This window comes from Gracilinanus agilis, chromosome 2 (assembly GCF_016433145.1).
Source record: "Gracilinanus agilis isolate LMUSP501 chromosome 2, AgileGrace, whole genome shotgun sequence".
NCBI classification, from domain to species: domain Eukaryota; kingdom Metazoa; phylum Chordata; class Mammalia; order Didelphimorphia; family Didelphidae; genus Gracilinanus; species Gracilinanus agilis.
This window is the reverse complement of record NC_058131.1, coordinates 152,577,767-152,591,268: the sequence shown is the minus strand read 5'-3', so window position 1 is coordinate 152,591,268 and position 13,502 is coordinate 152,577,767. Positions and strand designations below refer to the sequence as shown.

Here is a 13,502-nt window from a genome sequence, read left to right as displayed (position 1 = left end):
TCCTCTTCTTCTCTTCCAGCCTAGTCACTCCATTGATGTTGCTTTCTCCAAAGTTACTGGGATCTCGGGTATTATCTCAGTTCTGTTTCTCCTTGACCTCTCTGTTGCTCACTTTCTCCCTGATCCTCCCTCCTCTTTAGGGGTCCAGGACAACATTCTCCCGGTTCTCCAACCTCTGATGGCTCTTTTTCAGCCTCTTTTTCTATATCTTCCTCGGGGTTCTGTCTGGGCTCCCTCTTTTCTTCTTCCTTTATATCACTTCATTGGGTGATTCATTGGCTTCCTCAGAGTTCATTACCATCTCGATGCTGATGATTTTCAAATCTACCTCTCCTACGCAGTCTCTGCCAAATTCCAACCTCATACCTCTAACTGCCTTTCAGTCAGAATGCCTAGGAAATATCTCAAAATTCATTATTTCCCAGAAAATTCATTATCTTTCCCCTCAAATTCTTCTTGCACCTCCCCATCTTCCCTCTTACTACTATTGAGGGCAACACCATCCATCCTCCCAGTCCTTCAGACTCACAATCTAGGAGTCCTCCTCAGCCCTTTACTTATCTCCTCCCCACCCCCCAAATCTATTGCCAAAGCCTGTCAATTTCACCTTGGCACCATCTCTCAAATACATCCCTTCTCTCCTCTGATGCTGCCACTGTTCTGGTGCAGACCCTCATCACCTCATGCCTAGACTAGTCACCCCCAAAATCAGTAACTCCGGAGCTTCCTCTAGGACCAAATGCAAAATGCTCTGTTTAGCCTTCAGTGCCCTTTATATTCTTCATATCTGTGCCATTGAAGGAAGCACTCTTCACTGTATACTCTTCAGTCCACTTCATCCTTGGCTCTGAGCATTTTCTCTGGCTATCCCTCATGCCTGTGAAGTTCTTTATCCTCAACAGACTCTATTTTTATTGGCTTTCTTTAAGGCCTAAGTAAAATAACTTTTTTTACTGAAAGCTTTCACCACCTCCTCTTAATTCCAATCCCTTCCTCTGTTAATTATTTCTTTTTTGCCATGTATATAGGTTACTTTGTATATATTTGCATGTTTTCTCATTAGATTGTAAGTTCCTTGATATCAGGGGCTGTCTTTTACCTTTTTTTGTGTCCTCAGCTCTTAGCACAGAACCTGGCACATAATAAAATGCATAATAGATGTTTTTGATTGATTGGTTTTATATTTTTTTGTTACAAAGGATAGACCACTGTGGGAGGAAAGGGGGGTATAAAATGTGAAATAAAATCAAAGGATCAACCAAATTTTAATAATACTATTTAAATATAAAATAAATAAATACTATTTTAAAATACTGTTTCACACAGGCAAATATTAATTTCAGTTGGTATCTTCTCAATATTGGGATTATTAGAACAAGTATAAGATCAAATATTTTGTCCCGCTACTTAAAAGAACAGAATTGAGTATAAATCATTACACTTCAATAGTTTGGTAGGTACTTTCTCTTCCTCTTCAGTTTGTAATTCATCCCTTCCTTCATCCCAAATTATATGTGATTGTCTTCGTAGCTTTTAGTAAATTCATGGTGGATGCCTCAAATGTTGAAAATCCAGTTGGAGCCCAGTCTTTGAGTGTGAGGGATGCCCTTTGAAACATCAGGAATCCCCACATAATACTGATTGTAATATTAATATATCTCTGGTCATTGAAAATATATAATGAAAAGCTATTAAGAATTCATTGACTTTTAGGTGGTTTATATTTTATTAATCACAAGATTATATACATATATTTGAAAGATAGCATGGTGTAGTGGTTTAAGAGCCAGCCATAGTGTGAGAAAGACCTGATTCAAGCATACCTTTGACTAATACTGACTCTGGGACTCTTGGCAATTCATTTAATCTCTTTACCTTGGGCATCTTTCTAAGCCTGAGTTGTAATGCTGGGAGTTCTCTAATTGAGAGTTCCCTATTCCATTGAAGTTATAGGCTTAGTCCTCATTTACAACACATGCACACATACTCTTCCCCCCCAGATAATTTAAGTGCAGTCTATAGAAGATATATTTTGCATACTTACTACACTATGTCATTTAATAATATAGTAATTCTCAGTCATCCCCTAGGGTATACATCCCCAATACTGGAACCATTTTTCTACATATTTTAATATTTCATAGCTGCCAAGGCAAATTTTGTTTTTAATTATTAGACAGTGTTTTTGTCCTTCTCTTTATAATCTTTGTCACAAATAAACACAGTCATATACATCAAATGTCCATATTGGCCATTTTGGCCATCACCCAAAAATGCATATCTGATTCTGCATACTAGTCCATCACCCCTCTTGGGAGTTGGACAGCATTTTTACTAGTGGTCTTCTGGAGTGATGGTTGCTTGGGAGTCCTCAAGTCTTCCAAAGTTATTTGGGGCCATCCTTCCATTACCTCTTGGTTCTCCCTATCTCTCTCCCCCCACCTCCCCCGCCCCCCACCTCCCACCCCAGCTCTACCATTTCCAATCAGGTGTGTACTTGTCATTAGTTCCTTAAAAATATACTCCAGTAATAAGAAAGGTATATATAGTCATTTTCATTTTCTTTTCTAGTTGCCAAATTTTGAAGTCAGTCAGGATGATGATTTTCTACATATGGACAGAGATCCAACAACTCCATCTTCAGTAATTTATCCCTTGGCAAAAACACCCCAGTGTCAACATGTCAGCCCTGGTATGCTGGAATCTGTAAACAGGTAATGTGTATATGTGTAGAGGGTAAGAAGTATGTCTTTAAAAGCTTTCAAAGAAAAATAAAATAGAATGACTAGGCTTCCTCTTTATTCCATAGAGAATTTTAGTAACTTAAGTACATAGAGACTTAGGTCAACTGACAAAACAGGTCAGGAAATGAAGATTTCTTTCCCCCCTACCCCCCATTTGATGGAATCATTAGAAAACTTTTCTTTTGTTGTAATACCAGTGTTTCTTTGACCAATTTTGCTTCAGTAGGTACTTGATGTTATTTGCTAACGTGTATTTTCTAGTCCTGGTAAAAAATAATTTCTTTTTATAGTCATCATAGTTGCCTTCTTTAACAGACTTCTGTTTGTCAGTGTACCTTTTGAAACTGGCATGTACTCCAGCTATTTACTGAGGAGTGCACAATACACAATTTTGCTCCTCTTGTTCTGGATGTTATGTTTTTATTAATAGAGTAGAAGATTGCATAATCTTTTTGGTAGCCGTGTTATATTGATAATTTATTGACTTTTCAGTCTGCTAAAACTCCTAGAGCACTGGCATGGTATCTGGCATAGACTATATACTTATATATGCTTATTGATTGATTACATTTGAGAGCGCATAGGACATTGTCATTTCCTACAATTTGCTTTTACAAATCTGTGCAAGCTGGTGCTTTTAAGAATCAGTTAAACATTTGGTTTGTGGGACTTAAGGATATTTTGCTTTTATAGGGAGAAATTTTTTCTGTAGACTGAACACAAATTTAAAATTCATGTTGATTTAATAATTGCTCTGTACTAATTAGACCTCATGGATTAACAATGTTCACTTGAAATGCTCATTTGTATTTTTACAGGAAGGATTTTGATAAATATGTGTTTCACATGCAAAAGGAGTCCAAAAATCATGGTGGTATCGTGTGGGGCAATGTCAAGAAGAAACTGGTAACAGTTATTTTCATTAATCTACTAATTTCATTCATTCATTCATTCATTCATTATGTCTTATGTATTATGGGATTCAGAAAGCCTACTTTTCTGATGTAATTTCCCCACCAGCAGTAATGCTTCTGGCACAGTTGGTTTTGAAGCGAATTTGAAATTGGTTAGTCTTCTTTAGCATATCAAAGTATTCTTTAAGAAACAGATAAAACTCAGATTTTTCAAAGATTCTTTTTTATCTTTTCTCTATGAAAAATGAAAACTTGTCATTTGTTTTGTGATGAAGCAAAACAATACAAATACTGTTTACTTAAAATAGAAATAGGTGTGATATGTGGTAGAGAAAACACTAAAATGGAAGTTAGATAAGCCTGGGTCTTAGACTTGACTTTACGACACAGTGCAACCTATCATCTACCACCAACTTGGCAAATCACTTTCTGGCCTTTTGCTTTCTTACATAAAATGAAGGGGTTTGCCTCCTTGATCTCAGAGGGCTTTTCAGGTAGTAAAATGTTGTGGGCTCTAGAACTATAATGACTACTTTTAAACTTTTTTTTACCCAAAGTCTACTAGATTCTTGATGCCTTTCCTAACTTCAAAGTAATGTTTTGAATTGTCTTGGCAGAGACTTTGATGAAAAACCTAAGACTTGATTTTAAGAACTAATATCTATACCAGATATTAACAATATCAACTTTTGATTTGAGATTTGTTTACTTTTTTTATTCAAACCATCATTAAAATAAATCCCTAGTGAATAAAGCTAATATTTTGAAGCTGAATTAACTCTTCTAAGACATCAACTAATTTAGTTGACTGAGCAGTTACTACTTTCAGAAAGCTACCATAAGTTCACCAGCACCAGTATAATCACTTATATCACAGTAAATTTAGTGAAGTATACTTATTATTAAGATGAAAGGCCATTTCATAAAAGAGGAAGCTATTAAAAATTAAATAGGCTACCTCAGGAGATAGTACGTTTCCCATTCACTATTGGTCTTTATGCAAAAGACTCTGGTTGGGTATGTATTAGAGGACATTCCTGTTTGTGTACAAGCTGGGTTAGATTTTTCAGTAATAAAGTTTTGTGATTCTTTTTAGGTTGGAACTGATTTTACAACTCCAGTATCTAGAAGAACATCTCATTTTAAGAAAGGTCAGTAACATTTCATACATATACTTAAGATATATACTGCTTGGCAGCTAACTATGTGAAATGGTCTTGTGAGAAGTGTCAAGCCTACCAGAGCTCAGAATAAGTTCAAGCTGACAAGAAAAGTTTAAAAGATGGGAGTGTTGTGTTTTGCTTTGTTTTGTTTTTTATATATGTTGGGAGAAAATGAGGAACAAAAAAAAGAGTTAGGGTGTAGCTTAGGGTGGATGTTTCTGTTTTCTTTGACAAGGCGAATGACCTTTAGATTGAAAAGGACAGAACAAAATTGGCTAATAAGGTGTTAATGTTTTAAATAAGTAGGGATGTAGTGAGAGAGCATCTAGCTACCATTACTGACTTGGAATCTTAAAACCAAACTAATGGTCCTGAAAAAAACTTTAAAATGTGACTCTTGAGCTAGTTGATGAGCTTTGAAAGAAGCTGGTGGAGAAACAGGATTTGAGAAGAACAAAAGTCATATTTTCAAAAAGGGAATGGAAACTACAAATCATAGGTCAGTCAGTAAGTTAGGCTTGGATTCCTGACAAAATTCAACTGTATTATTCAGGGAATGATTAGTGTTTGCCAAGTATCGATGATCACCAAAAGCCTATAGAACTTATCTTTTTTGGGGGGGGACAGTTACTAGTCTCTGGATGATTAAGGAAATCTTATGGTTTACCTAGATTTCACAGTCTCTCCTACTATTATTATTGTGGAAAAGATGGTGAAAGAAATGTGGACTAGATGGTAAAATACTACATGTAGGTGGATTGGGAACTGGTCAAATGGCTGAACACAACAACAACAACAACTATTATTATTATTATTATTATTATTATTTTAATTAAAACCCTTACCTTCTGCCTTAGAATCAATTGATTCTAAGGCAGAAGAGTGGTAAGGGCTAGGCAATGGGGGTCAAGTGACTTGCCCAAGGTCACAAAGCTAGGAAGTGTCTGAGGCCAGATTTAGGCCTGGCTCTCAATCCACTGAGCCACCCAGCTGCCCCCTGAACAACAATTATTAATTAATGTTTTCCTAGCAGTGAGAAATATCTTTAGTGGAATCCTCCCAGGAGTCAGTAACTGTCCCTGAACTAATTAACATTTCTATTGACCATATCAGTGGCATCTAAATATGTAGCTAACACAAAGCCAAGAGTTATAGTTAACATGTACTGGGTTCCGAGAAAGATCGACAGGCTCTAATTTTTATTAAAAAATCTAATTAGAACTCTTCATAAGTAGAGTGAGCTCACTCCAGGCACAGGATGTCTTTGAGCATATACTTGGTGATCCCTTACTAGGTATGCTGTAGAGGGGGCATTGTTTAGCAGTGAGTTGGGAATGACTTCTGGGGTTCCTTCTAATTCTGAAATCCTTTGATACCGTTATCTATATATTTTTAAATTGTTTACATCATAGATCTGTACTGCAATCCTGTATTTGGAGTGACTATAATTTGTGGCTCAAAACTCGACAGATTTATTATTCTGTTTCTTAGAAATATTGTATTCCGGTATTTATTCAAAAAACTAATTTATAAAACTAGAAAAGATAATGACAAAATTCATCTGGAAGGATAAAAGATCAAGAATATCAAGTGAAGGGGGCAGCTGAGTGGCTCAGTGGATTGAGAGCTAGGCCTAAAGACTGGAGGTCCTAGGTTCAAGTTCGGCCTCGGACATTTCCAGCTGTGTGACCTTGGGCAAGTCACTTGACCCCTACTGCCCACCCTTACCACTCCTGGGCCAAGGATGGTCCCTGGGCCAAGGATGGTCCCTAGCCCGGATGAAAAAGGAGGAGGGTTGGGCGTGGGGCTAGCAACCCCACCCTGTAAAAACTACATCTGCTAAAGAAACTGCAACCTAAAGTAGGGGCAGCTGGGCTAGCTCAGTGGATTGAGAGCCAGGCCTAGAGACGAAAGGTCCTAGGTTCAAACCCGGGCTCAGACACTTCCCAGCTGGGTGACCCTGAGCGACTGTGTGTCCCATTGCCTACTGGTTGTGGCCCTATGCTCCTAGAATGGAGTCCCAGGATAAAAAATAAATAAATAAATAGATAAATAAAAAATAATTTGTGGCTCAAAACTCGACAGATTTATTATTCTGTTTCTTAGAAATATTGTATTCCGGTATTTATTCAAATTACTTTGATTTGCAAAATGTGTTAATCCTTTTCCTTAAATGTGTTAATCCTTTTTCTTCTGGTCACAGGAATTAAATCTGATATTGGAAAACTCTTCACTCAGTCTACAAAATTGAATTTTGATGAAGAAGACCAAGATGATTATTTCTCCAATTCTGATTCTGCAGAGTAAAAATCAAAACATGAATTCCAGAGTTTATTTTAACATCGTAACTCATACTTGTATATAAAGTACAATGCATTTGTATTAATTTGAAATGCCAGTATTTTCTCTTGATATGGTTTTTACATAAATGAGTTCAAATTTTAATTTTCTTTGTTTAGTGTATAAATTAAGCATTTCTTTCTATTCTTTTCTAGTATTGAAAGAGATACAAATATTACTAAAATGTAAAAGTTTTTTCTTTATATGTAAATTATTTCTATGTGATTGTATTATTTGATGTTTAAAATATATGTATATAGTGTTGCTAACTTCTGCATTATTGGTCTGTTTACTCTAAATGAGATATTTCAAATAGGTATTAAGAAAAACCCGTCTCCTTAGACCCTGAGAAAGTCTCACCAAATGTTGTACAGAAGTTTTTTTTTGTTTGTTTCATAGAAGCCTTGTAATACCAAACCTGCCCGTGTGTGGATATATACCTTTTGTAGAATTTTGGGTCTAGTTTATACTAACTTTTGCCTTTCTTAGAGATAGATTCTTTTTACCAGCAGTTCATTTTTTTCCCCAACTTTATGCTGAACTCTCAAGTGAGGATTCCATTCAATCCAAAATAAGTTGACTAATTGCTAGTTTGATACTTGGACCCAAAGATATAGTAAGCTTTTGTTGCACTTTTTTGTTGTTGTTGTTGCACTGTGAAGCTGAGTTCCTAGTAAACAATTAGGTAAAATTAGAAACATTAACCCCTTAGGCCATCGGCAAGTTTATATTCATTTAGAATATTATCTATTGTGTTCCAGGTTTAAGTCTGGACTACAGTTTTTCTGTTATGTGAACTCATTTCAAATGCCAGTGAGTATTCTTCCTTTCACTATTGAGTGTCTCAAACTAGTCCTTTTGAAACAAGAATCTTTTAATACTATCATTTTAGAAATTAGTAAAGAGGCTAATCCAACTAATTAGAAATTAGTAAAGAATCCATATTCACCCACCAACTAGCTTAGCTCTACAAATAAAGCTCTGCTGATTTTGTATTTGGTAGTATTATTTTGGCGTGACCACCCAGGGGCAATATGCTTCATATTTTGGATTTGGGGTGGCAAGTGTGTGATGATTCAACCCATTCATAATCTCCCTTGGCTTTAGTAGGAAAAAAACAAAAAACTTTTCCCTCCAAATTCTGCCTCTCCCTCATCTTCAAGGAAATGTCTAATTAGTAGCAAAGTTGTAGGATTTATAGAAGCAGAAGGGGGAAGAGTAAGACATACATGTGAATGACCATCTCAAAATAATATTATCCCTTAAAATAGGATGGTAGTATTACCTACCAATTAAGATACTGAATGAAATATGAACAGATCTTGAATCAAAAAATAAAAGTACTATATGAAATCAAAATTGTATAGAAACCTCTAAAGGGCGCTTCCAGATAATTAGTCACACTTCACAAGCCATTCTTGGAAGTGTAGGAAGGGATGTGAAATGATTTGCCCAACAGTCAGCCAGATTAGAGATAGGATTGGAACCCAGTATTCATCATTCTTTCTTTTTTTTTTTTAACCCATATCTTCTGTCTTAAAATCATTATGGCAGAAAAATAGTTAAGGACTAGGCAGTTAAGTTTAAGTGATTTGCCCAGAATTACACCCAGCTAGGAAGTGTATGAGGCCACATTTGAACCCGGTTCCTCCCAGCTCTAGGCTTGGCACTCCATTGTGCTACCTACCTGCCCCAACAACTCATTCTTTTTTTGTTGTTGTTGTTGTCTTTGGATCATTTGATTGATCAGAGTAATGCTTCATATTTGATCATCATTACAATATTGCTATTAGCATGTACAGTGATCTGATTCTGCTCATTTCTTTTGCTTTTTAAATTTTAATTTTTTCCCCAATTACATGTAAAAGGAATTTTGAAGTCACAAGTTCTCTTCTTCCTCCCAGCCCCTGAAAAGGGTAAGGGACTCTCATATATAAGTTACATCTGCAGTCATGTAAAATACATTTTTGTATTTATCTTTTTTGTGGAAGTAAAACTCAAACAAAAAAAATTAAAAAAGTGAAAAAAGTTTGCTTTGATCTGGATTCAGACTCCATCAGTTCTTTCCTTGGTAGCAGGTGACAATTTTTATCTTTAGTCCTTTGGGATTGTTTTAGATCATTATTTTACTGAGAATAGCTAAGTTATTCACAGTTGTTCATCATACAGTCTTGCTGTCACTGTGTACAGTGTTCTCCTGGTTCTGTTTACTTCACTTTGCTTCAGTTCATGTAACTCTGGGTTTTTCTGAGTTTCTCCTGCTGGTCATTTCTGGAATTCCATTACAATCATATATTTTAACTTACTTGGCCATTCCCCAATTAATGGCTATCCTTTACCTCCAATTCTTTACTCCCACAAAAACAAAAAAGAGCTGCTTTAAATATTTTTGTACATACTGTTTTATCAACTCTTCATTCTTTATCCTGGCCTCTTTTCAATGTTCCATGCTGCCTTCAAAATTGACTATGAGTTTAATAAGTCAGCTGAATAAATTCAGTAATTGAAATATATTTTCAGTGCTGAATTAGTGTTATATTAGGATCTAAAGGAATAATTTGAAAAGGGGAATTGACCGAATTCTCTACATTAGCAGAAATTTCTAAGTGAGTGATTTTATACTACTTTAGTTACCACCCCTGAAAGATCAGTTCTTACACAGAATTTACCTAGCCTAATGAACTTTCACTGCTAACTAGCAGAGTTCTCCCAGACATTAGGGAATGCATTATGATCATTATAGCTGGCTTAATCCATCACAGGACACATCAAGGTCACACTGAAGGTAAAACAGCAGGATTACAATGAAATATAAATTTGCAACAACTCATGGTATATTGTCCCCAAATAAAAGTATCCTCTAAAACTGTGCTCTGAGACCAAATCAAAAATATCTTCTAAAATCCTTGGGATAATTGAAGCCTTTTAAGAAAAGTACAAATAGCTCAACTTCATACTAAATATTAAGATACTACTTTGTTTTCCAATCAGTGACCTAAAATCCCCCCTCCAATTTGTAACATATTCTTTAATTCTGAGTAAACACATTTTTAAAATTTCCCCTTATTTTCATAATCTGCAAACATTTTAATAAAATTATCTTATTATTTTTTATCAACTTTTCCTCCAGCTAAAATGTAAATTGACTTATCAAAAAATCTTTTTTAAAAAATCCCTTTCAATATGTAGCATATTCCTTACTTAATTCTAAGTTCCTTATGAAATTTTTGGAATTTCATTGTGCGTAATAATGATAAGAGAACTGGAGAAGATGTAACAAACATTTTAACAAAATCATCTCACCATATTTTTTTATTAACCCTTTTCCTCTAGTTAAAATGTGAACTAGCCTAACAGAAAAGCTTTGACAGATAACCTCGCCAAGATGGGCAGAGTACATAGTAGATTGAGAGATTGACCCTGAAGCCAGAAAGACTTGGGAGTCAAGTCCGGTCTCTGACACATACTGCTTGTGTGAGCCTGGGGAATCCAGCCTCTTGGTGCTTTAGGATACCCTCTCCTCCGCAGAGGAGTTTCCTCACCAGGGAGTTGCCTATACCAGCGTAGTCTTAAATCCTTTCCTTATTATACTAATTTGGGTAGTCCTTCATGCTGTGCTTGTTAATGAGATGAAGGGATATATAGACTACATGAGAATATAGTTAGGTGGACTTGAAACTAATTGACTAAACTCAAGAGAATAATTGTTAATCAGTCAATGTCAACATGGAATACACTCTTTAATGGAGAGCCCCAGGGCTCTCTCTCTCTCCTTGGACTTGTACTATTCAACAGTTTTATCAATTATTTTTAATGTATTGAATTATTTTTATTCCTGAGTTCTAAATTGAGGTTCAAGACTTGTCCTTCATTCCTTTTTCCCTACGAACTTCAAGAAATGTCCTACCCTAAAGCCTAGTAGATAGTAAGGGGAGATTATGGGTTCATCTTGCTCAGGAAATAAAGACTAGTTTAAACTGGGAGAATCTGGCAGAAGTAGAACTAAGTCCTTGGACTACTTATTATTATTATTTTTATTTTTAAAAACTCTTACCCTTCCATCTTAGAATCAATACTGTGTATTGGTTCTAAGGCAGAAGAACAGTAAGGGCTGGGTAGTGGGAATTAAATGACTTGCCCCAGGGTCACACAACTAGGAAATAGCTGAGGTCAGATTTGAACCCAGGACCTCCCATCTCTAGGCCTGGCTCTCAACACACTGAACCACCCAGCTGCCCCCCCCAGACTTCTTATTAAGAAACATTACAGAAGGTCAATCTTGATTCCCCCATAAGTCTAGTTATATGATTCACCACTACCACCACCACCCAGGGGATGGAGAAGGGTTGAGAATTTTGATGGATCTCTTCCCATTGGATATTTACCAATTACAGATGTCTCAAATGTCTTAGGGAGGGCCAAGGGATAAACACCTATATTGTAGGGATCTGTGGGTGGAATTTGGGCTGTTTTGATTACTGAGAATCATTTAACCCAATAAGTTGGTATTGACTGGTCAATTAATAAAACTAATTTGATACCTAGAGGTGCTGCCTCTTGGCATTTTTGATCATCACATAGTGAAGGGACAGATGGCATATTTATCAGATTTGCAAATGAAACACTACTGGAAAGAGTGGCTAAGACTGGGTGATAAAACCCTCAATAAGTATCATCTTCAATGGGGCTAAGTTAGAAGATTTCACAATAAGATCAGGAGTAAAGTAAGAATGCCCATTATCACCACTATTATCTAATATTGTATTAATATTAATAGTAAAATTTGCTTTAGAAATAAGGAAAAGTGAATTAAAATAGGCAATGAAGAAACTAGTCACTGTAGATGATAGGATGGTATACCAAGAGAATTCTAGAGAATCAACTAAAAAAACAATTGAGATGTTAGTAAAGTTGCAGGGTACGAAATAAATCCACATAAATCATCAGCATTTCTATATGTTGCCAACAAAAAGTCCAGCAGAAAGAATTAGAAAAAAATTCCATTTAAAATTAGACAATATAAAATACTTGGAAATCTATTTGCCAAGACAAACACAGGAAGGAACTATATGAACACAATTACAAAATATTTTTCACATAAAATTAGATCTAAACAACTGTAAAAACATTAATTGTTCATGGGTAGGCTGAGCTAATCTAATAAAAATGATAATCCTACCTACTTATTTAGTGCCATGCCAATCAAACTACCAAAAAACTAATTTATAAAACTAGAAAAGATAATGACAAAATTCATCTGGAAGGATAAAAGATCAAGAATATCAAGTGAAGGGGGCAGCTGGGTAGCTCAGTGGATTAAGAGCCAAGCCTAGAGACGGGAGGTCCTAGGTTCAAATCTGGCCCCAGACACTTCCCTGTGTGACCCTGGGCAAGTCACTTGACCCCCATTGCCTACCCTTACCACTCTTCTGCCTTGGAGCCAATACACAGTATTGACTCCAAGATGGAAGGTAAGGGTTTAAAAAAAATATCAAGTGAATTAATGGAAAAAAAAAAGTGAAGGAAAGTAGCCTAGCAAAAGCAGATCTTAAAACTGTACTATGAAGCAGTACATCAAAGCAATCTGATACTGGTTAAGAAATAGAATGGTGATTCAGTGGAATACAAGTCATTTCCTAATTAACAAATGGTCAAGGATATGAATAAGTAGTTTTTAGATGAAATCAGAGCTATCAATAACCACATGAAAAAATATTCAAAATCTCAATTAGAGAAATGCAAATGAAAACAACTCTGAGGTCCCATTTCACACCTATCAAATTGGCCAATATAACAGCAAAGGAAAATGATAAATGTTGGAGGAGATGTGGCAAAATTGGGACACTAATGCATTGTTGGTAGAGTTGAGAACTCATCCAACCATGCTGGAGGGCAATTTGGTTGGTGTAGCCAGCCTCCAGGGATCCTGAAGTTAGCCTATGGAATCTGGCTTGGTAGGTGGGAAGGGTGGTCAGGTAGGGGGGTGGTCAGTCAGTACTCTGCAGTTCTCGTTCTCTCTCTCTCTCTCTCTCTCTCTCTCTCTCTCTCTCTCTCTCTCTCTCTTTCTCTTTCTCTCTCTGCCTACCTTTCAAGTTGTGTTCAGCAGGAGAGCCCCCTCACACTTTCTTGCTTTTTGTTTTTGATTCCTGTTGTTTTGAGACACTTTTTAAAGACTGGTTTGGAAGGATTGTCAGAGCGGTTTTGGCTTTCCCTCGGACTAAGCCGCCATCTTGGCTCTGTCCCTTGGAGGGCAATTTGGAAAGATGTTCAGAAGGCAATAAAAGAATGCATACCTTTTGATCCAGTACTGAGTCTGTATCCCAAGAGAATAAAAAAAAAAA

The 13,502-nt window shown here is 36.2% G+C and overlaps 2 protein-coding genes across 2 annotated transcripts in view; one reads left to right on the top strand and one right to left on the bottom strand.

The window, feature by feature from the left end:
• MIS18BP1 (MIS18 binding protein 1) overlaps window positions 1-7,128 on the top strand; it is a 61,656-nt gene extending 54,528 nt beyond the window's left edge. Inside the window, exons 13-16 of the mRNA XM_044663454.1 lie at window positions 2,572-2,714; window positions 3,563-3,650; window positions 4,755-4,809; window positions 7,025-7,128. Coding sequence (XP_044519389.1) covers window positions 2,572-2,714; window positions 3,563-3,650; window positions 4,755-4,809; window positions 7,025-7,128 — 390 coding nt within the window. The remainder of the gene's footprint in view (window positions 1-2,571; window positions 2,715-3,562; window positions 3,651-4,754; window positions 4,810-7,024) is intronic.
• The window catches only part of LOC123233398 (zinc finger protein 420-like), a 239,531-nt gene that overhangs the window by 150,040 nt on the left and 75,989 nt on the right, over window positions 1-13,502 (bottom strand). The gene's annotated exons all lie outside the window — the stretch shown is intronic.